This window comes from Sardina pilchardus, chromosome 4 (genome assembly GCF_963854185.1).
Source record: "Sardina pilchardus chromosome 4, fSarPil1.1, whole genome shotgun sequence".
Taxonomy (NCBI): Eukaryota; Metazoa; Chordata; class Actinopteri; order Clupeiformes; family Clupeidae; genus Sardina; species Sardina pilchardus.
In genome coordinates, this window is record NC_084997.1 from 30,660,972 (window position 1) to 30,685,034 (window position 24,063).

The 24,063-nt window shown below is 40.9% G+C and overlaps 1 protein-coding gene and 1 long non-coding RNA gene across 4 annotated transcripts in view; one reads left to right on the forward strand and one right to left on the reverse strand.

Moving 5' to 3' along the window:
- LOC134078819 (uncharacterized) overlaps window positions 1-24,063 on the forward strand; it is a 114,218-nt gene that overhangs the window by 43,804 nt on the left and 46,351 nt on the right. For all 3 annotated transcript variants that reach the window (XM_062534966.1, XM_062534969.1, XM_062534968.1), the window contains one exon: window positions 46-198. In XM_062534966.1, the coding sequence (XP_062390950.1) occupies window positions 46-198 (153 nt within the window). The remainder of the gene's footprint in view (window positions 1-45; window positions 199-24,063) is intronic.
- Window positions 18,054-23,547, reverse strand: LOC134077879 (uncharacterized). The gene is made up of 3 exons (XR_009938778.1): window positions 23,313-23,547; window positions 22,619-22,723; window positions 18,054-18,201 (listed from the first exon to the last, which is right to left on the reverse strand). It is a non-coding gene; the product is annotated as an uncharacterized LOC134077879 (long non-coding RNA).

Below are 24,063 nucleotides of genomic sequence, written 5' to 3' on the forward strand. Positions count from 1 at the left end.
CATTTATCGGGGAAGGAAAATAACTGTCTGTTCTATTTATTTTAGTCTAACTGTAGGATACCGTAAAGCTGAAAACAGTGGAACACAGCAGACAGAAGTCCTCTTCATCCGTCTCTCCTTGCCTGCATCTATGACAGCCATTAACTGGAATGAATTCCTACCTAACGTCCAACATCTAACATTGGAAGACCTGAACTGGTAAACTCCTGCCATTATTCATAATAAGCTTGTGTAGTATTCAGGTATAGTTAGTTTCAGGTAGTTTCAGGTATACCTAAGTTGATAAGGTTTCTTTTGTTGGTGATTTATTGGTGATTTATTTATATAGCCAGTTGTGGTCTAATTTGTTACGTCATTGCCTGCTGTAAGACAACCGGATATGTAAGGATCTATATTTTGATTGATGCAGCAATCACTCTTCATCTAGAAACTCTAACTAGAGCAGATCATGATTAGATTAGATTAGATTAGATTAGATTCAACTTTATTGTCACTGTGCAGAGTACAAGTAAAAAGACAGTGAAATTGCAGTTTGGTTCTTAGTTGGTTTGTTGTTACCAAGATGCAGAGCTAGAGTTTAGTAGGGTGACAGCCACAGGGAAGAAGCTTCCTCTGAACTTGCTGGTTTGGGTGCGGAGAGACCTGTAATGCCTACCGGAGAGGAGTGTGGTGAACAGTCTGTGGTTGGGGGGGTGACAACAGCCTTTGATGATGCTGCTCACCTTACGGAAGCATTGCTTGGTCTGGATGGCCTCGGGGGTAGTGAGGAACTGGTGATGCTTTGGGCAGTTTTTACCACCCTCTACAGTGCTTTCTGGTCGGAGGCAGAGCAGTTGCCACAGCAAACTGTGACACAGTTGGTGAAAATGCTCTCGATGGTGCAGTGGTAGAAGTTCACCAGGATCTGAGGAGACAGATAGACCTTCTTTAGTCTACTCAGGAAGAAGAGATGCCAGTGAGCCTTTTTGATTGGGATAGAGGTGTTGAGGGTCCAAGAGAGGTCCTCAGAGATGTGGACAACCAGAAACGTGAAGCTGGTGACACAATCCACCTCAGTCCCATTGATGAGAATCTGGTGAGAAAGGTGCTGAGGAAGGTTAGGAGTGTGCTGTCAAGGAAATACCTAGGTGCTCCACAGAGAGATTTAGGATGTCTTTTCTTCCTACAACAATCAGACTTTTTAACAAGAGCTGCTGACTCATTGCTGTGTGACATGTTGCAGAGATTGCTGTGATTATTGTGTCCTTTCAGTGCCTGTGTCTGTGCACACTTTGTATGTGTTGTAGTGTGGTTGTACTGTACCTGTCTTAAGTGTCTACAGCTGTCCAACTGATGTAAGTTGTTGTTGTGTGTGTGGTTGCCCGGTGGGAAAGTGCGAAGTGTGCTTGCTCCGACGCGCCGCGAAAGCGCTCCGGCAGGAGACGCGACCGCTCGCCCTCAGGTCAAAACGCTAAAGTTTGGCCAAGACGCAAAGCTGCTTCGAGTTTGGCGGCGTTACCCTCGATTGCCGAATTCTTACACTGACGTGACGGGTTGCCTAGGTTCATCAGTGGTATGTCCCAGAGCACCTCCCAATGTAAAAATGTGGATGTCATCCCAAAGATGTAAAGAGATGTGCGATAAAATGCATTTTTGCTAATTGCGACGCCCCCTAGTGGCCAAATTACACCAAATTTACTAAGGCTACTTTGGATTGTGTCCAAAATCATCCCACCAAATATGGTCTTGACACCTCAAAGCGTTTCCGAGATTTGACCTCACTTCCTGTTTGGAGGCTTCGCCATCGAATTTGATTGGCTGCCATGGGCGAATGCTTTGATGTATGGAAATGAAATGTACACCTCTAAGGTCTGTAGACCTTGTGTTGAATTATGTATGAGTTGTTCATGTGTAGCCAGCATGAAACACGTAACCAGTGAAAGAAGGAAGGAGCCTAAGGAACTAGGCATGTTTCTAGAACAAATACGAGTAATGTTAGGAGTATTGCGGGAACATCTGCTGTTTACTCACTGTTGAGTAAGTTGCAATGTGCTATAGCCTCAAATTGATGGTAGAATAAATAGGACGACTCACCTGTTCAAATGGTGTAATAAGATCAAATTTGGTGTTGATATGTCAAAGCAACCAGGGGCCCGTTGCACAAAAGCAGAATTAAGATATCTGGGATAAGTTACTGAGCTGCGATCACTGAATCCAAAACATGAGCATACCGGCTTAATTGGTTGCACAGAGACCAATCCAGGATAAGCAGACACGGATTCATCAAGCCAGGTGTAAGTTATCCGGTATGTGTGCGCGTTCTCGTTTCTCCCCCAAATAACTCACGGTTGGAATAAAAAAGACGCGAAAAATAGCGTCTTGCACACGAAGTGAATAACCGCTTTTGATATAGACTAACAACGAGGTAAAGTTGTACTTTTTTGGATGGGGGATCAAGATTATTTCTGTTACATAGCGGGAGTAGGTGTGGCAGATCAACTGAATGCAAATTTACGTATGCACCCACGTGTGTGAGAGCTTCCTTGTCTCGGCACGCAACGTCATTAGGAAGCGCTTTGCCACCGCAAAGATGCACAAAGTATCTTAATTTGTCTTAAAAGCCGAATTAGTTCAAAACACCTTCGAAAAATGTCCCCTCCACTTCCAATCAACTACTACAGCAGCCTATTCATCAAACATCTGTCAAAAAAGAAGCAAACAACGAGTAGGCTATGTTATTAATCATAAGGCCACCATCATTTAAATGACATCCATGTGGTATTAGGCAGACATTCTGCTGTGTTTTGCGAGTAAATGCATGTTGCAAATAATATTTAAATGGAATCTACAGCTCATTAAAAAAAAAATCACGTGGTGGTCTCATTTGAATGACAGCTAGCTGAACCAATCAGATTATGTAATTACCATTAAAATCAACTTATCTTGGCTGTGAGCCTGGTCAGGAGCAGGCTAGCTCCACAGAATAAATCGCCATGGTAACTTATACCATAACATATCCTGCTGCCCCCTATCCCGCTTTTGTGCAACTGGATCACGGATAAATTGAGCCAGGATAACCAAGATATCCCGGGTTAATCCCTTATCCTAGTTTTGTGCAATAGGCCCCTCGCTGTTACTGGTTAACGTGTCTGAATATGAAATAGGGATGGCGAAAACTACAAATTTTCTTGACCGACCACCGAGGCTCATTAGCCGGTTGAAACCGGTTAACCGATTCGTTTAAAATAAATTATGCTATTTGAAATAACAGCCACGCAATTTCCCAACTCTCATCTCTCTGTCCCCCGCTCATAGGCTACACACAGCCCCGGCGCCGCCCTTTCACTCACGTCACTTTTTTAAATCCCCTACAGCGCCAAACATGAGTCCTGCAAACCAAGGAGCTTGTAAGTGGAGGACAAATGGTTCCTTCGCTCCGAAAATGGTTTGGGTACAAGGTGATCGCGTTGCAAATAAAGGCGTTTGTCTAGCGTTGGAAGCTCATTTGAAGCTGAAATGGCCGCGGCTCACTTATGAAAATGACAGCTCCGAAGAGACGCAGCTTAGTTTGAGGAAGTGCTAACAATAATAGCGAAAGATGATCATTACCTTATCTGTTACCATTGATGACCCTTCCTGAAATGTAGATGTAATGTCTTTCCAAATCTAAGCCCATCTTATGCGGAAAGTTGCCTAGACTGCAACACGATAAAACCAATGGATAAAACAGCGCACTTCCAGATTGCAAAAGACGCACCGGCCACCGCTGTGACCTCGTACCAAATGTTTTTATTGGTTTATTACGTAGCCTAGCCTACAAGCAGGCGAGTTATGAAAAATTGAGTGTGAGGGATAATTTGTTAACTTCACGAAAAAAAGATCTTCTTGGAATGAGATGGCTAGCTGTAGTAACGTTTAGTCCACTGTCTTTAGGCTAATTTAAAGATGCCTCTTTTTTTTTTTTGTTAACCGACTAGCGACAACTTTGGTCGGTTAATGTGGATACGGTCAACCATTGGTCAAACAGTCACCGGTTAACATCCCTAATATGAAATCGATTTTGGATTGGTTGCATGTGATAAAAGCTATGCCATTTCCTGTCCAGACAGCATTCATATTCAGAAATACTGTACACCGGCAACAAGGCACACGCACACACACACACACACACACACACACACACACATACACACACACACACACACATACACACACACATACACACACACACATACACACACACACACACACACACATATATACATATACATATATATATGTATATACTGTATGAGCAATTCCATGCAAAACTGTCAAGTCCATAACCCCACACAGCGTCAAACTATGATGTGGATGATGATTTCTTAAAAGTTTACCATTTCGCTCTTCTTGTTTGAACAACATATTCAATGACATTGTTAACTTAATCATTTGCATTATATAAATGTAACCTATTTTTCCACCCTTATGTCTCAACATATACTATACACATAGTCACATTCATAAACATAAACAGGATCCTAGGTTCTCAATTTGCTGGACTCACTGTCTACCATAAAGTTAAATAATAGTAATAACAGAAGAAAAGGTAAGAAGATGTTGATAGCGTGATTAACTAGTGTGGTGCCTCCACTGAAGAATGTCTTTACCACTGCTATGGTGGAAATATGCAAATCCTCAGAAATGTCAAGTGACTACAGTTACTTCTACCTGCTTTGATATAGCTTATCCTAAATGAAATACTATGCAATGCAAGCATCACAAAACATTTATTGTATCCTTTGTTTTTAACTCTTAGAATTCAGTTCAGTGTGACATAATAAAATGAAAGTACAAAAACAGTTTTTAAACCCCTTTTTAAAAGTTTAAAAATTTCAATGAAATCTCAATTAAGGATTACGTAGTTCTAAATAGTAACTGTGTGGTAATAATTCACCTGTACCACCCATAGCCTAAATTAATTAAATGTTTACCATGAACAATAGTTAAATGAAACACACAGTAATACTTTCTATAACACTTTGTGTTGGATGTAATTAATTGAACCTAGAATTGTTAACTGCTATACAATAAGTGGGCCAAACTTCACAGTTTAAGTCTCCACACATAAGCTTGCCTACTGAGTCTAAAAACATAGCTCCCACTTTCCTTAGCTGGAGGGGAATTCTGAGATTTCTCCCTAAAGCAGAAACTATTATTTTTACCTAATTATTATTACTATTATTATTGGGGAGGTTATAGGTTTGCACTGATTCGGGTAGGGTAGTGGCACTATACTGGATGGTATATCGGTAAGAATATAGGACGGAGAAGAGATGGGGTTTAACTTTGTATTGTTCCAGCAGAGACATTCAGGATTTCCATACATACAGAGAAATATAGGTAGATGGCTATTTATATAGATATATAATATATCTGCAGCATACAGAAATGCATTGAATACTAAGCTCATTAAACGGAATTGTAAGCCAGGACACACATACAGCAACGGCAACGCTAACCCCTTCAAGAAAGAAAAGAAACCTTTTTGTTCGTGACTACAGTTATTATGTGGTTAATTACGCCATCTAGCGGCGTAAACGGTACTGTGTAATAGAGTTAACTCGCACAGGTACAAACTTCCTCCAGTCGGAGATTGTTAATGAGGGCTATCTTTTACTGTCTATGGGGCTAAAGGACTGTATTGATTGATTGTGTTGCTTGGGTGGCGTCAGTTAGAACCAAAGATCATAGAGCGCTAGACTCTTTGTTTGGTTAGAACACCGGTTGTGAAGCAGTTTTCTCCTTAGTTTCTTTATTGAGTTTTCTTCCACCATACAACAGCATGAATAAATGTATAATGTATAGTGGTCTGTAAAGAACCAAATAAACTGTCATTAATATGGTCACTAAATAAACTGTATCGCTATCTCATTCTATGAGCACAACTTCTCACACAAGTAATAACAGGCTTCCTTCATTCAAACCCTTAATGCTAATTCTCCGTTTAGCATGCTAAGTCCTTGCATATCAACGTGAAAGATACATCCCACTCCCAATACACATGACCGAAGGTTACGCTCACTTACTTTTGTTGTCATACACGCACACAACTTCAACTTAAGGTAATTGGCAGTAAACTCACTCAAAACTAACGTCATGAACTTCACCAACACTGCTAGCTATGTGGTAATACTACTAGATCTAACGCCTCTAATGATCTAACATGAGGCTGCACGAGAGGGCGTCAACAACACCTCAACAAAAGAAGAGTACAGAGATGCTAGATTAGTCTAGTTCTACGTCCTTACAGTAGAAACGCTAAACAGTAGATTCTTAAGCGAAACACATGAAGTATTATAATTTCAGAGAACGCTTACAGTATATTACTTAATGGAAATCATGTCAAGAGCAAGTTTAAGTGTATTAGCAAACCTCTTGCATACCAGTGTGAATTAACTCGATGTAAACATCAAACTTACTTTTCGTCAATGATTGCATCTCTGAATGTCATGGACTGGATTAGCCTACTCAGGATAACAGCAGGAATTGTCTAAGGGTAAATTAATTATCTCTTTTTTTAGTGCACAGCCGTCTGCTCATCATCACAACAGAAAACGAAACTTAACAGGAAAACAAGCGACGTGATTTACCCAGAATGCTCGAAGTCAATATTGCATAGGCTATAACAAGAAATAAAATCTCAAAACATCACAAATATATCAAACGATGTCCTGTAATCATTACAATCTCCTAAATAGTAATTCATTACGAAGAGAAACTATTGCAAATGGTCAAAAACGAAACACCGTCACAGTGAAAGCTCGTGTGATTGCCACCATAAATAGCACCTGGACATCAGTGTAATTTAACAACGATTAAAGGGATATTCCGCCATTTTTGGAAATACGCTCATTTTCCACCTTCCCTCGAGCAAAACAAACGATATTTACCTTGTTCCCGTTCATCCAGCCATTCTGTGAGTCTGGCGATACAACTTTTAGCTTCAGCCTAGCATAGATCATTGAATCGGATTAGACCATTAGCTTCTCGCCTGCTAGCTTCATGTTTAAAAGTGACTAAGATTTCTGGTAATTTTCCCATTTAAAACGTGTCTCCTCTCAAGTTAAAAAGTGCAGTAAGACCAACTGAAAATGAAACCTGGCGTTTTTCTAGGCTGATTTGACATGGAACTACACTCTCATCTGGCGTAATAATCAAGGCAACTTGCAGACTACTGGCACTACTACTGCTTGTTGTCTATGGGGACTATTTTCAGGTGCTGCGTACGATATTACTGCGCCTATGGTACGTTTGCAAGTTGCCTTGATTATTACGCCAGATGAGAGTGTAGTTCCATGTCAAATCAGCCTAGAAAAACGCCAGGTTTCATTTTCAGTTGGTCTTATTGCACTTTCTAACTTGAGAGGAGACACGTTTTAAATGGGAAAATTACCAGAAATCTTAGTCACTTTTAAACATGAAGCTAGCAGGCGAGAAGCTAATGGTCTAATCCGATTCAATGATCTATGCTAGGCTGAAGCTAAAAGTTGTATCGCCAGACTCACAGAATGGCTGGATGAACGGGAACAAGGTAAATATTAGTGATGCTCCGATCGATCGGCCGCCGATCATGATCGGCCGATATTGGCTAAAAATGGCTTGATCGGTGAAGCCCAAAAGCGCCGATCAAAAAAGCCAATCATGTGACCTAATAGGCTACTTGCGTGACTTTTTTCCACCTCCAGGCGCGTCGCACAGGCACACAACAGTAGCCTAGAGTAGATAGGAGCTTGCAGTGGCAAACATGAGTAGGCTAAAGGTTCAGTGTAAAATTAACCATTTGCAATGTATGTCGTGCTGAAATCCCTCGAGGTGGAAGCCACCAACGACGTTTTAACACCACTGACGGACAACTGAATATGTCGGGTATGAGAAACTAAACAAGCCAACTTCCCCACCCTTCAATCAGCCGACTGTAGGCCTACTAACGATAGGGATAATTCTGATGGAAAGACATCACGTTCAGAATTAATTTGCCTCCACGAACAACCTCTATTCGTTGTGGAGGACAGTTACGATGTTGCAAATATTTGTAGCCTAAAAGATTTTTGAAAGACAGTCAGACTCTCGCATCTAAAGACAAGTCATAGAGTTTTAAGTCACAAACTAGTCACAGACTATGCAGACATGCGATAATATCAGACATGTTTGATATTGTCGTAACTGCAAAACTAGAAAAAGACTCCGACTGGCTTACAACCGCTAATTGACACCTTACATTAAACGAGTTTACGGGAGCGCGCCGCGCCATGATTTCTGTCCCGACTTTGGATATTTATTCGCCGACTGTGAAAACATGGCAATATCGTGCAATGTAAGTCGGCCCTAACCTGCCTTGATCCACGATATGACCCCGCAGGCATGAAATACTAATGTGTATCTCCCCGTGTTACCAAACAGTCTAGCCTACATTGACAAGCTGGAGAATAGAGTAATAGCTTCCCAAGCGCAGACGCCTGTCCAATGTCCCTGCTAGCTTAACAGCGCACTTTATTGACTCAAACTGGTGGCATTTAACGGCATGTTTCAGTCATGGGGGATTCCAAGAGAAAAAAGGCTTGCAATTTATTGCTTACAGTAGCTTACATTGTTTCTTTTTTTGGGATTTGGAACAGAGAAAAAGCCATAGTTTTCCACCTTGTGGCAGTATAGGTTTGTGGCAGCACGTTTTTCATTTAATGTAGTCAGTGTATTTAGAAGCTATAGCCTACTTTTCAAGTAGCCTAGGCGATGTAATTTGGTCCCATCCCATTTAGGTGATCTGTGTGTTGGTCTGCCTGACCCCCTCCTTGTATGATATCATTTTATGTCTCGCTGCATATTTGGAAAAGATGGCCAAAGTTATTTCATTTTCTAAATACAAATCGATAAATGGTTGTTCTTCAACATCTTGACTAGCCTATAGGCCTACTGTCTTCTATGCCACTTACATTAATTCATAGTTAGTTTAATTTCTACAAATGATGCAAACTCTGCTAGACTATTGTTAAAAGACTCTCATTCCCCTGCCATTCTGTGATCGGCAGTGATCGGCAATCGGCCGATCATGATTTTGGTGATCGGTAATCGGTGATCGGCCCCAAAAATGCTGATCGGAGCATCTCTAGTAAATATCGATTGTTTTGCTCGAGGGGAGGTGGAAAATGAGCGTATTTCCAAAAATGGCGGAATATCCCTTTAAGTCCGTACTTGCCTCTTGGGGCCATGGCGTCGTTAAGATTTACCCAGTCTCCGGATGAGACATCACTGCGGACAATCTAAATCGATCGTGAGCATGCACAGTTGTAGACTCTCTCAGTCAATCAACTCAGACGAAAACAGTGGTTGCGGTATAATGGAGCTGGGCTAAATAGTGATACATAAGCTCCTGCATAATGGAACTCGTGCCAGTTCCTTTTGCAAGAATTGGCATACTTTGTTTTTTTTTTTTTAAATATCAACATTGTATCTTAAATCACTCTGGAACGTCCTTTTGGCATTACTTAAGCAATTTAAGATGAGCTATTCTGCGTAATAGTACACATTCGCCAACACACACGTTTTTGCTAATTATAGAGCCATCGAAAGACCAAATAACACCAAATTTATTGAGGGTGCTTTGGATGGGATCTCAAGTCATCCCACCAAATATGGCTTTCATACGTCACAGCATTTCCAAGATAGGCACACTTCCTGTTTGCCGGCTTCGCTTGCTGAATTTAATTGGTTGTCACAGGCAAACGCTTGAACGTTTGAAGGCGAAATTGAGGCAGTTGATCCGCCTTGGTCTGTAGATCACGCGTGCCAAGTTTCATGACGATCGGATGAACTATGCGGCCAGAGTCGCTTTACTTTGACTTTGGACAAAATTCAAAATGGCGGAAAATCCATCATGGCGGAAAATGACGTCATAAGGTGCGTTGGAATCGGCTGAGTCAGAGGATTCCAATGGTATAAGTTTTATAAAAATCGGCCATACGGATCAAACGTTACGGGCATGAACGCGTTTTCCAACTTTGACCAGTTGGTGGCGCTAGAGCGTGAGAGTGGCGAGCATGAAACCTGGTAATGTCAATCAGGGTAGTCTCTTCTATCAGCGTACCAAATTTCATGACTTTATGTCTTACGGTTTGGGCTACAGGTGGAAAAATGTGTGGGCATCAGCGCTCAAAAATCACTTTTCCATTCATTCCTATGGGAAAAAATCGACCGGAAAAACTGGAATAACGGGAGAACGACAAGGCGTATCAAAAAGCTGTATACAAGCCACCATCCTCGCATCAGGACCGACGCGTGAGAAGTAGAACGGCGTCTCTAGCTCTAAATCCCTAGGACAAGATAGGGAGACAAAAGTTTGACTTAAGATAAATAATAAGTAGTATATGAAACGCACGGATAACAATAGTGTGCTTTTGCAAGCACACTAATAAATGTCAAATTCTATCAATGGACAAATTATAACAAAACAATACTATTATTCAAACCATAACACATAACAAACTCAAAGGACTAAGTGCATATTAAACAAATATGCCTTAAGACCCCCCTTAAAAGATTCAAAACTGTTGCTGGAACGGAGAGCACTTGGCAACTCATTCCACCAACACGGAACCACTGAAGCATAGGATCTACAATTTGACCTAGCATGTATGGTTGGTCGACATAACAGACGCTCCTCAGAAGATCGCAATGGGCGGTTGGGAATGTACATCGTGATTAAAGAACTAGAAGTAGCTGGGAGCAGATCCAGTCAGTGTCCTATAGGCCAGAGTGAGAGATTTAAATGTAATTCTGGCTACTATAGGGAGCCAGTGGAGAGTAACTAGGAGAGGGGTTACATGTAAGGGTGTCACGATCTCGATTTTAAATCGAAATCGATCGAAATTACATCTCAATCTCGAACTTCGAACTGAAAAGTAGAATCGACGATGCAGCCACACCCCCAACGTGACGTCCAGCATGTATGCCCAAAACGCAAAACCACACACGTGCAGCATCAACACTCCTTTAATTTTAGGCTGCAGCCAGTTAAAAAATGCACATCAACCTCTTGTTACTCTGAAATCACGGGTGTGGAAGCATTTTTGCGTTCATTCACGTCAGTTAGCCTAACACCAATTTAGCCTTCTCAACTTAGCAAGTAAAAAAACGATTTAGTTAGCCTACAGTTCAAAATGACTTTAAGGCTTAAAATGCACATTGATAAGTACTTATTCCATTAACACTAACCTTGGGTCTCTTCAGAGTGTCTTCAGAGTGTGCACAAACATTCAAAGTATCATTCTGTGTTGCTTCATTTCACTATGTTCACATGTCTATGTTTGACGTCTTTTTTTTGTTTAGGCCTACAACCTCACGGATGGAACGGTTTCAAAATAAAAATTGCTTTCAAAATAAAAGCCCCCTGAAACAGAATAGGAAGAGGGCAAAAAATAAAAATGAATATAATAATAATACTAATGACACAAGGAATGCATTAATAAAAAACAGATCGAAAATCGAATCGAATCGTGGCTTTAAAATCGAAAATTAAATCGAATCGAGGATTTGGAGAATCGTGACACCCCTAGTTACATGTGTCCTCTTTGGCTGATTGAAGACCAGTCGTGCTGCAGCATTCTGAATCAACTGTAGTGGTCTTAATACACAAGCAGGTAGGCCAGCTAACAGAGAACTGCAGTAGTCCAGCTTGGAGATAACCATTGCCTGTACAAGAAGCTGAGTGGAATCTTGGGTCAGATAAGGTCTGATCTTCCTAATGTTGTACAGGGTATACCGACATGACTTTGCAATTGAGGCAACATGCTCAGAGAAAGTAAGTTGGTCATCAATTATGACACCCAAGTTACGTGCCGATCTAGTTGGAGTCAGTGAGGATGAATCAAGCTGGATATTGATCTGTTGGGGAATAGCTGTTTTTGCTGGAAACACCAAGAGCTCAGTTTTGGAAAGATTAAGCTGAAGGTGCTGATCCTTCATCCAGATTGAAATATCCTTCAGGCATGCAGAGATCCGATGGGAAACACTAGAGTCCTCAGGTGGGAAGGATAGGAAAAGTTGAGTGTCGTCCGCATAGCAATGATATTCAAATCCATGAGAGTGAATAATCCCACCTAAAGAAGTGGTGTAAATAGAGAAAAGGAGGGGCCCTAATACTGATCCTTGGGGGACTCCTGTAGTGAGGTCATAAGACTTTGATATCTGTCCCTGCCAAGACACGCTAAAAGAACGCCCTTTAAAGGAATACGCCACCCAAAAATGAAATTAAGCTAGTCTCGGTCACCCCCAGAGTTAGAACAGTGAAAAAAACACGGTTAAAATCCGTCCGGGCATTCTCCTGCTTTGGGAGCAGCGATTTTAGCTTTAACTTAGCACAGTTGCTGTAGATGAAGGGTGTCAGTGAGCACGTCCTCCAAAAAAGTGACCGAGAGGTCTACATTTTTTTCTAAATATATCTTGGGAGCCGTGTGTTCAAAACGAGTACAATCATAATGCAAAATCGAACGAGACTATTACCTGGGCAGATCTTTACTTGGAACTATATTCAGCCTCATCGCCGACGAAGCACCGCTAGCTAGGCGCAAAGTTCTCACGTAGCAGTCTTGTAAACTCCCAACTTCTAGATTCGACTGGAACTTCACAGGATTGATTCAAGTGGTGCTACGTGAGAACTTTGCGCCTAGCTAGCGGTGCTTCGTCGGCGATGAGGCTGAATATAGTTCCAAGTAAAGATCTGCCCAGGTAATAGTCTCGTTCGATTTTGCATTATGATTGTACTCGTTTTAAACACACGGCTCCCAAGATATATTTAGAAAAAAATGTAGACGTCTCAGTCACTTTTTTGGAGGACGTGCTCACTGACACCCTTCATCTACAGCAACTGTGCTAAGCTAAAGCTAAAATCGCTGCTCCCAAAGCAGGAGAATGCCCGGACGGATTTTAACCGGTTTTTTTTCACTGTTCTAACTCTGGGGGTGACCGAGACTAGCTTAATTTCATTTTTGGGTGGCGTATTCCTTTAACTCATTAACTGCCATTGACGTCTTTAAACGTCAATTTAGACACATACGTTGACTGCCATTGACGTCTATAGACGTCAATTGCCGTTTTCAATGGGGAGGGCTCCTGGGTGGGCTTGGGAACGATCTGGCAGAGTTTCAGGCTTGTAAACAGACTGCACTAGCGATCCGAACCTCTAGATGGCAACAGTGCCATTTGGATCATTAGTATCTGCCTAGAGTGCACAAGTCATGCAGAGACAACTAGCAAACACACTGAAGATCGACCACAGTGAATCTAGTTTGCACGCGATGCAGGGAATAAATATGCTTACTTCTTACATCAAGGATGGAAAACACGTGAACGGTATGATCCATTTACATTGGATATTGCGATATAGACTAACAACAACCTTGCTAGTGCTAGCTTGCTAAGTCTAGCATCCTGTTCAGAGTCTTTAGCGACCATCAGAGTCCCTAGCAACCTTGACGAGACTGACGAGATAACAGTGCAATCGTGGTTGACATACTACTGAAACGCTAACGTTAAAAAGTTGATTTTCACAAAAAGATCGTTTTCTCCATGTTTTGGTCAAAAACAGGTGTTTTTAGCAAAACTAACCCATGTTCTACTGACGATTACTAAAGAACGGAAAACGATAGAAACAAGCCGTTTTTTCCTGGTGAAAGAAGAGAGTCTACTCTTTCATTTGGTACCTTCGGTGTTTACATAGTCATAAAGCTCACCGTTCGGTGGATCTTGGAAAAACAGTCAAAATGCTGTAAAACGTCTGGCAGTATGGAGCGCTCTGCACTGAAAATCGCTGGCAGCCAATGAGTTAAGGTAAGATTTGAACCAGTCAAGAGCTTTCCCAGAAATTCCCAATTCATATAGTGTAGAAAGAGAATGTCATGGTTAACCGTATCAAAGGCTGCAGATAAATCTAACAGAATTAACACTGATGACTGAGCAGAGGACTTAGCTACTCTCAATGCTTCAGTCACAGATAGAAGAGCAGTTTCAGTAGAATGACCACTCTGGAAACCAGACTGCATAGGGTCTAGTAGGTTATTCTGATAGAGGAAGTCACACATTTGCTTGAAGACCACTTTCTCCAAAACCACAGGTGTGCAGTCATAGGTGAGGAGGGAGTAAAGGAGAGGACTCTCGAAGCACGGACGTGTCGGTGATGCAAGGGGGGGGGGGACTCTGGGTTCGCTAACTACGTTGTTGGTGCTTCGTTTAATGTGTAGGGAGTAGGGACCCTGAGCAAGCTGATGTCAAGCTTTGGTGCTGTTCTGAATAATATTACTGGTTAAAAATGCTACTTGGAAAGCCTTTGGATCATGGCCCTTAGCTAATCCACTGATTGTGATTTGGGTCTAGGGTATAACGCTGCAAGCTCTGTAGTGCTTGATCAATGAAAAATATTGTCTCCGCGGCTTATTTGATGTGTTGTTACCCAGCAAGCAAGCCCGCGCGGGCCCCTTGTAGGCTCACTGTGGGCTGCCGCTGGGGCCCCTAGCGGGCTGCCCACGGTGGGCCCCTGAGGGCTTGCTCATCGGCAAAGCGCTGGGCCCGCAGTGCTGGCCCCGCAGGGGCAGCCCTCACTTAGCCCTAATAGCCCTAACTAGGCCCGCACAGGCCCCTATGGGCTGCCCTCATCTAGCCCTAAGCCCTCTCTAGGCCCACGCTCAAAAGCGTGGGCCCTGTAATGGCCACGCATGGGCAGCCCACATTGCCCTCTCTAGGCCCATACTCAGCATTGTTATTGTTTTTCCCCTCCATGTTTGTATTTTATTTCTTTTAAAGTTTATTCATTCATCTTTGTTAAACACATTGAACTGCCTCTGTGTATGAAATGTGCTATATAAGTAAACTTGCCTTGCATAACTGTTCAAAAGAAAATTACAATAGTCCAGAATTCAAAGAAATGTAAGTTTATTGTGTTAATATACACACTATATCTCTAAACATTTAATATGAAAATCACCTGAGACAAGTATTAGCTTTAAAATATAAATAAATACATATGAAACCTTCAATATTAAATCACTTTAATGGTCATGAAATATATACAGTGCCCTCCATAAGTATTTGAACATATGCTAAAGTTGCCTAAAAAGAGGAAAATAAAATCATCTTTTGGAAATTGATCTTAAAGGGATATTCCGCCATTTTTGGAAATACGCTCATTTTCCACCTCCCCTCGAGCAAAACAATCGATATTTACCTTGTTCCCGTTCATCCAGCCATTCTGTGAGTCTGGCGATACAACTTTTAGCTTCAGCCTAGCATAGATCATTGAATCGGATTAGACCATTAGCTTCTCGCCTGCTACAGGGCCGGCCCTAGCCCATTGGCTGCCCAATAGGCCAGTCAATCTAGTGTTTGACCCATGACTAATTGCAATAGTAATCATTCCAAGATTTTTGTGATCCCTAGGTATATCTAATTAACATATAACAAATCTACCCATTTATATTTAGTGGAACATACTTTTTTCAAGGTCAAAGGTAGCAATTTCCAATGCATTTTGCCATTGGGATTTACTAGTGAAATGGGTAAAATTTTAAACTATAGATATCAAATTGAAACTTTCACAGTTGTTTACTCACATTATGACAAAGATTTTTTGTATTGCAAATTGTCTGAAATGTGATGTTTAGATATGCAAATGAGACCAGTTTTACCTAAATATGCAATAATTTGCATATATTTCTAGAAAACTAAATCTGAACAATAGGTACAGTCAGCTTCAAAATAATTGCTGCATTTTGCTACTATATTGGATACCAAAAGCCTATGCAAAGGGAATATTAGATATTACTTCATATCACCTCAGAAATGAGGAAATCAAGTCAAGCCAAAATCAATGCGTTTCAATGGAAGTACATTATACAAATGATTGTCAATGATATGGTATGATGGAAGTATCTCAGTGCATGCAACTCACTTGATATGTTGTCTAAAGGTCAATATCTTCCTTATGTGACTTGGCATGCATTGAGATACTTCCATCATACCATATCATTGACAATCATTTGTTCTATAATGTACTTCCATTGAAACGCATTGATTTTGACTTGACTTGATTTCCTCATTTCTGAGGTGATATGAAGTAATATCTAATATTCCCTTTGCATAGGCTTTTGGTATCCAATATAGAAGCAAAATGCAGCAATTATTTTGAAGCTGACTGTACCTATTGTTCAGATTTAGTTTTCTAGAAATATATGCAAATTATTGCATATTTAGGTAAAACTGGTCTCATTTGCATATATAAACATCACATTTCAGAAAACTTGCAATACAAAAAATATTAGCCTTAATGTGAGTAAACAACTGTGAAAGTTTCAATTTGATATCTATAGTTTAACATTTTACCCATTTCACCTGTTGTAAATCCCAATAGCAAAATGCATGGGAAATTGCTACCTTTGACCTTGAATAAAAGTATGTTCCACTAAATATAAATGGGTAGATTTTTAATATGTGATGCAGGAGGGTTTAAGGATCAATAAAAAGTATGAACCATTACTATTGCAATTAGTTTAAGTTTTGGCCCTTTTTTGAGCTAGATTGACTGGCCTATTACAGTAAAGGAGATTCAATAAGTCAAAACACAAGAGGGTCATTCCACGTCAAATCAACCAGAGCGCACGCACTTGCGTCTCAAAAAAATCTGAAAAAAAAATACCATTTGTACCTATGTTACCCAGGAGACACTCTGTAAAATGTTTTTGTGCTAAGATCAATACTTTCCAAGTTAGACAGTTTTACGGGGGGAGGGGGGGGTCAATTTTGCTCTGCCTCTTTTGTTTGTCAAAGTTCATAAGCTCATTGCTCAAGAACTAGAATTTGTAGGAGGCTCAAATTTTGGAGGCTGGTGCATAAATTGGAATAGCATGCAGTAAAATCACCACGAGTGGTCTGGATCATCCTGGATGGTCATAGCAGTCCCTCAAAGTTGATCAACATTTTATTGGAGTTCTTGGCTGGGCTCTGTTTAGACTTACAGAAGACATATTTTTACTCAACATAGGCTGTTGATTTTTTCCCCCTTTTTGAGATCAGTAGAAACACTCTCAGAAAAAGAAGAAAGAAATTCCATCAGGGACTGAACAGCAGACCTCACAAGTTTGAAAAATAATGTTGGATCTCATATTCAGAGCACCCTAACACTTGGTGGGAATATACAACGATTTTTAAAATATTTTTTTCTTTAATCTGCATTACCTCTTCTTTTTAAAAACACCAATTTGACTTGTCTTATGCAAATGTTTCTTTTTCATTTCCCACCCTGAGCATGGACAAAATGCAAAATGCAATCTGTGACAATGAGATCCGAAAGTGTCCTGATTTGACACGGAATCAACCATGTGTTAAATTCTCATGAGGCAGACAGCCCCACATCATCACATACCCTTCACTTAACCTAAAGATTGGTATGGTGCTTCTTTTTTTTTTTTTTTTTCAATTAGCCTACTACCTGGTTTGATTTGCATTGAGCTCAATGAGCATGAAACCAGCTAATAGACTAACTGAAAAAACACCATGCCAATCTCTAGGGATGGTGAAGGGTATGTAAGGATGTGGGGTTATTTTAATTGCAAAGGCCAAGGGAACTTTTTTAGGGTGCATAGTATCCTGGATCCATGAAATAATAAAAACCTGCCTGCCTCTATGGGAATTTAACACATAGGGGTTCAAATACTTATGACGCCTGTATTTTAAGGAAAACATTTATCTATTTACGATACATTATTCATTAACATATAAAATTGGTGTCCTTAAATGTTGGATATTTCCTCATTTTTGTATTTACAGTAAGACATTAAGATCAATTTCCAAAAGATAATTTTATATTCCTCTTTATACTCAACTTTAGCATGTGTTCAAATACTTATGGAGGGCACTGTATATGAAATAAATAAATAAATAAATAACAAAGGTATAACATGTGTTCCCCCCAGCAATAACAAATAACAAATACAGTACACCTCCGCAATACATTTGTTACATTTGCCCCCCCCCCCCCCCCTTAGCTCACGTTAGCATCAGGGTTTCTGTTTTGCTGTAGTAACCTCTGCCGTCGTCCGCCACCCTGGTCTCTCGCGTTTCGTAGCCATGACTTAATTTCTTTTTCAACATTAGATGCCTGTGGCATCTCACCAACAAATCCAACTCTCCTCACAGCATCTGAATGGGTGTTAAAAAATAGCAACGCTTTACTTGAGGTTTTCGACAGAGTGACATGAACCTGTCACTAACATGACACATCATCATGAACATGTAATAACACTTGATGACATTACATTGGCATTACATGGTTTCTACATTCTTATACTACTTTTATAGTAAGCACCACTGGGGTCGTTATCTGCACGTTGGAGGAACATCATTCCACTGTCAACTGGACAACTACAGAATTTCTTGATGGTTTCAAGTTGTATTCATTTATTTATTTTTAAATCATGTACTCCTGTCCTGCAGAATGTCAGAGCAGTATAAGGCAAATTTGGCTGTCTATGTTAAAAGAGAATGCCGGTGTAGCTATAGACTATTCTGGAAAATGAACAAAGACTGCATATGCATAATAATTTGGAATGCAGTTTGCCGGGGAGCAGAATTTCAAGCAGACGTTCAGGCAGGCCGGAGAAGACCGCCTCCTAGTTGTAGCTAAATAGCCAAATCGCTGTTTTAAACCACAGAAAGGCTCAAAGTTAGCCTGATTACCATCGACTTTCAAAGGCTCTGCGAGACTTTAGTCTGACCAAGGGCCTGTGCTAACACGGTTTCTCCAAGCGCTGGTTGACCCGCCTCCTTTAAGTGCCTCGATTTGCTACTGGTCGATGTCAGAAAGCGGTTTGCCGAGTTTAAACCAACAACAACACTCTTTCCTCTGCCTTGAACACGCCTCTACCCAGAGCCACTGCTCAAAGTTGATTGGTTCTCGACCAAAGGGGACAGTTCCGCAGATTTCGGGAACTCAGAAATCCTTCCCGATTAGCAGTTGACCAGACCAGCGACAGCAAAAGCCGAAGGTGTTACGTCACTGGGACGGCGTGCCAGGCTAGCTCAAAGTAGTCCCACTCTTCGTTGACAGTATAATGACATTTCCAACATTTAAAAAGAGGGCTGAGGCAAAACAACGTATAATCACGTTTTAACACACCTGGGGCCTCATGTACAAAGCTTGCGTACGCACAAAAATGCTGCGTACTCTAAGTCTCACGCTCACGTCCGGATGTACAAAGACTGACTTGAATGTGAGAATGTGCGGTCCTCCACGCAAGCTTCATGCCTGGCGTACGCACATTTCCAGTGTGTATCGTCAGTTGGCGACACATAGAGGCAATGCAGCGCAACAACATTAGTTGATCACGAATCAAGGCCTTTATTTGCACAGCATATTAAAAATAGCACTTCGAAATAGGCATATGTTTCTAGATAATTGGCCATGCAACATGCGTTAATAGCTGCAATTAAAACTGTAGTCTTATCAGAGGATATCAAGAATTAGGTAGCCTAATGTGAAACGTATAGAGATAATGCCTATATTTAGTTCCATACATGATTATTCACTTGCTTATCAAACATTTCAGATTTCGAAGAGCTTTCCTTCCTCGAAATCTGTGATGAATGTGGTCGGCTTCACGCATATGTCCATGTCTAAAACATTTTCCGGGTGTTTTAACATATTTCCGACAGTTTTCAGTAAAACAAAAAACAAATGGGACAAGATGATCCGCGTGAATAGCTTAGTGCGAATTGAAGCAATTTCCCTGACTGACTGCATAGGCTACTTTGACTTTCCTCGAGTAAGCATTCACATTATTGTTGTAACACTTGTGCAAAATATAGGAATATGATCCAGAAATCGTCGTGGCAAAGCGTGGATAAACTTACTATGGGTGCGCGATGCGTGTTCTTACTCGGACACGTGTGATTTAATTACCTTTTAATTATTGCAGTTATTTTGTAATGCTTGAAATGCCCAACAAACCGCGTTATGTGAACCTTGTCACTTGCAGACTGACCAATGAATCTGCCACGGTCTCTGACCCTTGTAGCCACTGCCACGCTCTGCCTCTACTGTTTTTTTTTTGTTATTAATTACAGATGATAAAGACGTAGGCTACTGTCTTTACCATGTTGTCTGATAAGAGCACTTCTACCTCGCAATCGCTGGTAATAAACGTTTAATACTTTTTCGATTTGATTATATAAATTATTACATTTTGTAGCAGGTTCAAGAACGGATGGATCCACAAATGATTTTTTTCTCTTATTAATATTGTGGGATAAGGCGTTTTGCCTTCGCGGAGGTCTGAGTTTTCGAGTGGCCTTCTAGTTAGCATATCAAAATGAGTGTGATTGAGGGAGGAGAGGGGGTGGAGTATAATGCTCATGCATGTGCGCTTAATTTCACGTTATTTGGGATGTACAAAGGAAAGCTGCGTGGATTGCTGCGTACGCATGGTTTCATACTTCTGAATTTTTTTGTGCGTACGCTTCTTTCCAGATTTTCGCGTACGCAATGTTGTAGTAAGAATTCCATGCAAGTCTTTGTACATGAGGCCCCAGATCTCTCATTTACTCAAGAATTTAGAAAATTAAATAATAATAATAAAAATAATACCACCGAATGACAAGGTGTATAAGGTATACAAGAAATACACTATATTGGCAAAAGCATTCGCTCACCTGTCTTGACTCACATATGAACTTCGGTCACATCCCATCCTTAAAGGAATATTCCGCCATTTTTGGAAATATTTTCCACCTCCCCTTGAGCAAAACGATCGATATTTCCCTTTTTCCCGTTCATCCAGCCATTCTGTGAGTCTGGCGATACAACTTTTAGCTTCAGCCTGGCATAGATCATTGAATCGGATTAGACCATTAGCTTCTCGCCTGCTAGCATCATGCTTAAAAGTAACTAAGATTTCCGGTAATTTTCCCATTTAAAACGTGTCTCTTCTCAAGTTAGAGTGCAATAAGACCAACTGAAAATGAAACCTGGCATTTTTCTAGGCTGATTTGACATGGAACTACACTCTCATCTGGAGTAATAATCAAGGGAAGTTGCAAACGTACCATGGGCACAGTGATATCACGCACTACTACTGCTTGTTGCCTATGGGGACTATTTTCAGATATCACTGCGCCCATGGTACGTTTGCAACTTCCCTTGATTATTACGCCAGATGAGAGTGTAGTTCCATGTAGTTCCAAGCTATGCTAGGCTGAAGCTAAAAGTTGTATCGCCAGACTCACAGAATGGCTGGATGAACGGGAAAAAGGTAAATATTAATTGTTTTGCTCGAGGGGAGGTGAAAAATTAGCTTATTTCCAAAAATGGTGGAATATCCCTTTAATCCATAGGGTTTATGATGACATCAGTCCACCCTTTGCAGTTATAACAGCTTCAACTGTTCTGTGAAGTCTTCCCATAAGGTTAGGAGTGTGTTTCTGGGATTTGTTGACCATTCTTTCAGAAGTGCATTTGTGAGGTCACACATTGATGTTGGATGAGGTGACTGGCTCTCAGTATTCATCCTAATTCATCCCAAAGGTGTTCTATTGGGTTGAGGTCAGAACTTTATGCAGGCCAGTCAAGTTTATCCACACCAAACTCTGTCATCCATGTATTTATGGACCTTGCACTGGTGCACGGGCATGTTGGAACAAGTAGTGGCCATCCCCAAATTTCCCACAAAGTTAGGAGCATGGAATTGTCCAAAATCTCTTGGTTAATGCTGAAGCATTCAGAGTTCCTTTCACTGGAACTAAGGGACCAAGCCCAGCTCAGGGACGGCCCCTTCCTGTTCCAACATGACTGTGCATCAGTGCACAAAGCAAGGTCCATAAAGATAGATAGATAGATAAAGGCATGAATGACAGAGTTTGGTGGGGATGAACTTGACTGTCCTGCACAGAGTCCTGACCTCAACCCGATAGAACACTTTTGGGATGAATTAATGTGGATACTGAGAGCCAGTCGCCTCGTCCAACATCAGTGTGTGACCTCACAAATGTGCCACTGAAAGAATTGTCAAAAAATCCCAGAAACACACACCTAAACTTTGTGGAAAGTCTAAGAGTTGAAGCTGTTATAGCTGCAAAGAGTGGACTGACATCATAATAAACCCTATGGATTAAGGATGGGATGTGACTGAAGTTCATATGTGAGTCAAGACAGGTGAGCGTCAGGGTCCGGTTCGCCCTGTCGGTCCTTATTTTCCCGATAATGACCAGCGTTCTATACATTATCCCTTACGTATATACAGCAGTGAAAATAAGTATTGTACATGTCACATTTTTTCAACAGTTATGTCTGACTGGACTACTGACATGAAATGTATTAACTTAAAAAAATCTACACAAGTAAAGAAATCAGAACTTTAAACCCCCAAGTAACGATTACCGGTGTAACGGTAAACAATGATTAAAAATGTTGACGATAACAATTACCGCTTTCATTTCAAATATCATAATTATCACGGTTGATTACCACGGTGTGGAAACCGTGTGTTTAATCTTTCCCAGCTTTACCCAAGGCTGCTTTTGACATAGGCCTGGTAGGCCACAATGAAACAAAACTAGTATTTACCAGGCATTTCCTGAAAAGGCATGTAGACTCTTCCCTGAAGAAAAGCGGCAGTCCTTCCAGGGCTATCCTTCTCCTATGTGCTGTGATATCTGCCACCTGCACATACTGTAGATGGAGATACAGAAAGAATGACAATATTTGACACAATTCCCAATTGGTGTTTAATTTAGCTATAGACTGCATCAGTTACAGGAAATTTCCCACGGGAAATTTGTTGGTTTAGGTTGAGATGGTCACTGTACTATCAGCAGGAAAAAGAACAAGAACACTTGGTACAACATATACTAAATAGCAGACCAACTGCTAAAGTATTACAAAGCCATTGTAATTTTTACTCTTAATTCATACATGATGCAGTTTACAGCCTATGCTTGTGGACAGCCGTGGCCTACTGGTTAGGGCTTCGAGCTTGTGACCGGAGGGTTGCGGTTCCATCCCCGACCAGTCCACGGCTGAAGTGCCCTTGAGCAAGGCACCTAACCCACCTCGCTGTGCTATGTGTGTTCACTAATTCGGTTAAATTGGGTTAAATGCAGAGAACGAATTTCCCTCACGGGATCAAAAAAGGATATATACTTATATACTTCATGAGACTCAATTACAGCATACAGTTGTGGGTTCTGTTCTGTTTATGCCGATGAAACGGCAGTAAGTCTAGAGGGGAAAAATTGGGCATACACTGACTGCCAAATACCTGACTTGTGTTGAATGATGATGGCTCGGTGATGCAATATGGCATCTTTGCTTCCTCTGGAAAACATGCAGCATGTGTAGGGGAAGATGGATTCATTAAAATACTTAGGGAGTCCTAAGAGAGGATTGGAGGCCATTGCCCATTAGGAATGAGCTAAGATGCATTTGCAACAGGTTAAAACACATATGTGCTCTTCCAAATATGAAAGACACTTGTTATGAAGGTGTTGAATAAGTGTGAGACTGCACTAGTTCTTTTTTGGTGTCAACTTGTGTCAAATTGAGAGAAAACACTTGTTGAGCTATTTAAATTGTGCTGGTTTGATTTGCTTACTGAAAACATTGAAAGTATATGAATTTTGTAACATTTGCAGATAACCTGATCAAATGTTCCTGTTCTATTGCCTATGCACTTGACCATGACCAGATATTTCCTTTAAGCTTATAAACAATGTGCAAAAAATACATAGATAGACAAATAGATATACACAGACATGCAGAGAAATACATTAATACTTGCCTCATCATTGAGAAACAGAGCAGGCCATATTTGACTAATTTCTCTGATATGGGAATCAACCTCCACAACATCTTGATGGCAAAGAGAAAGGTGGACTGCATCACTCTAGGACTGAGACAAGAGGACAACTTATATTTCTGTAATCGAGTAAAAGTATAAACAACTGAAAGTATATCAATGTTGCATTCGGCTATTGCCACAAATGTAGCCCATCATCGGTCGTTCCTCTGTT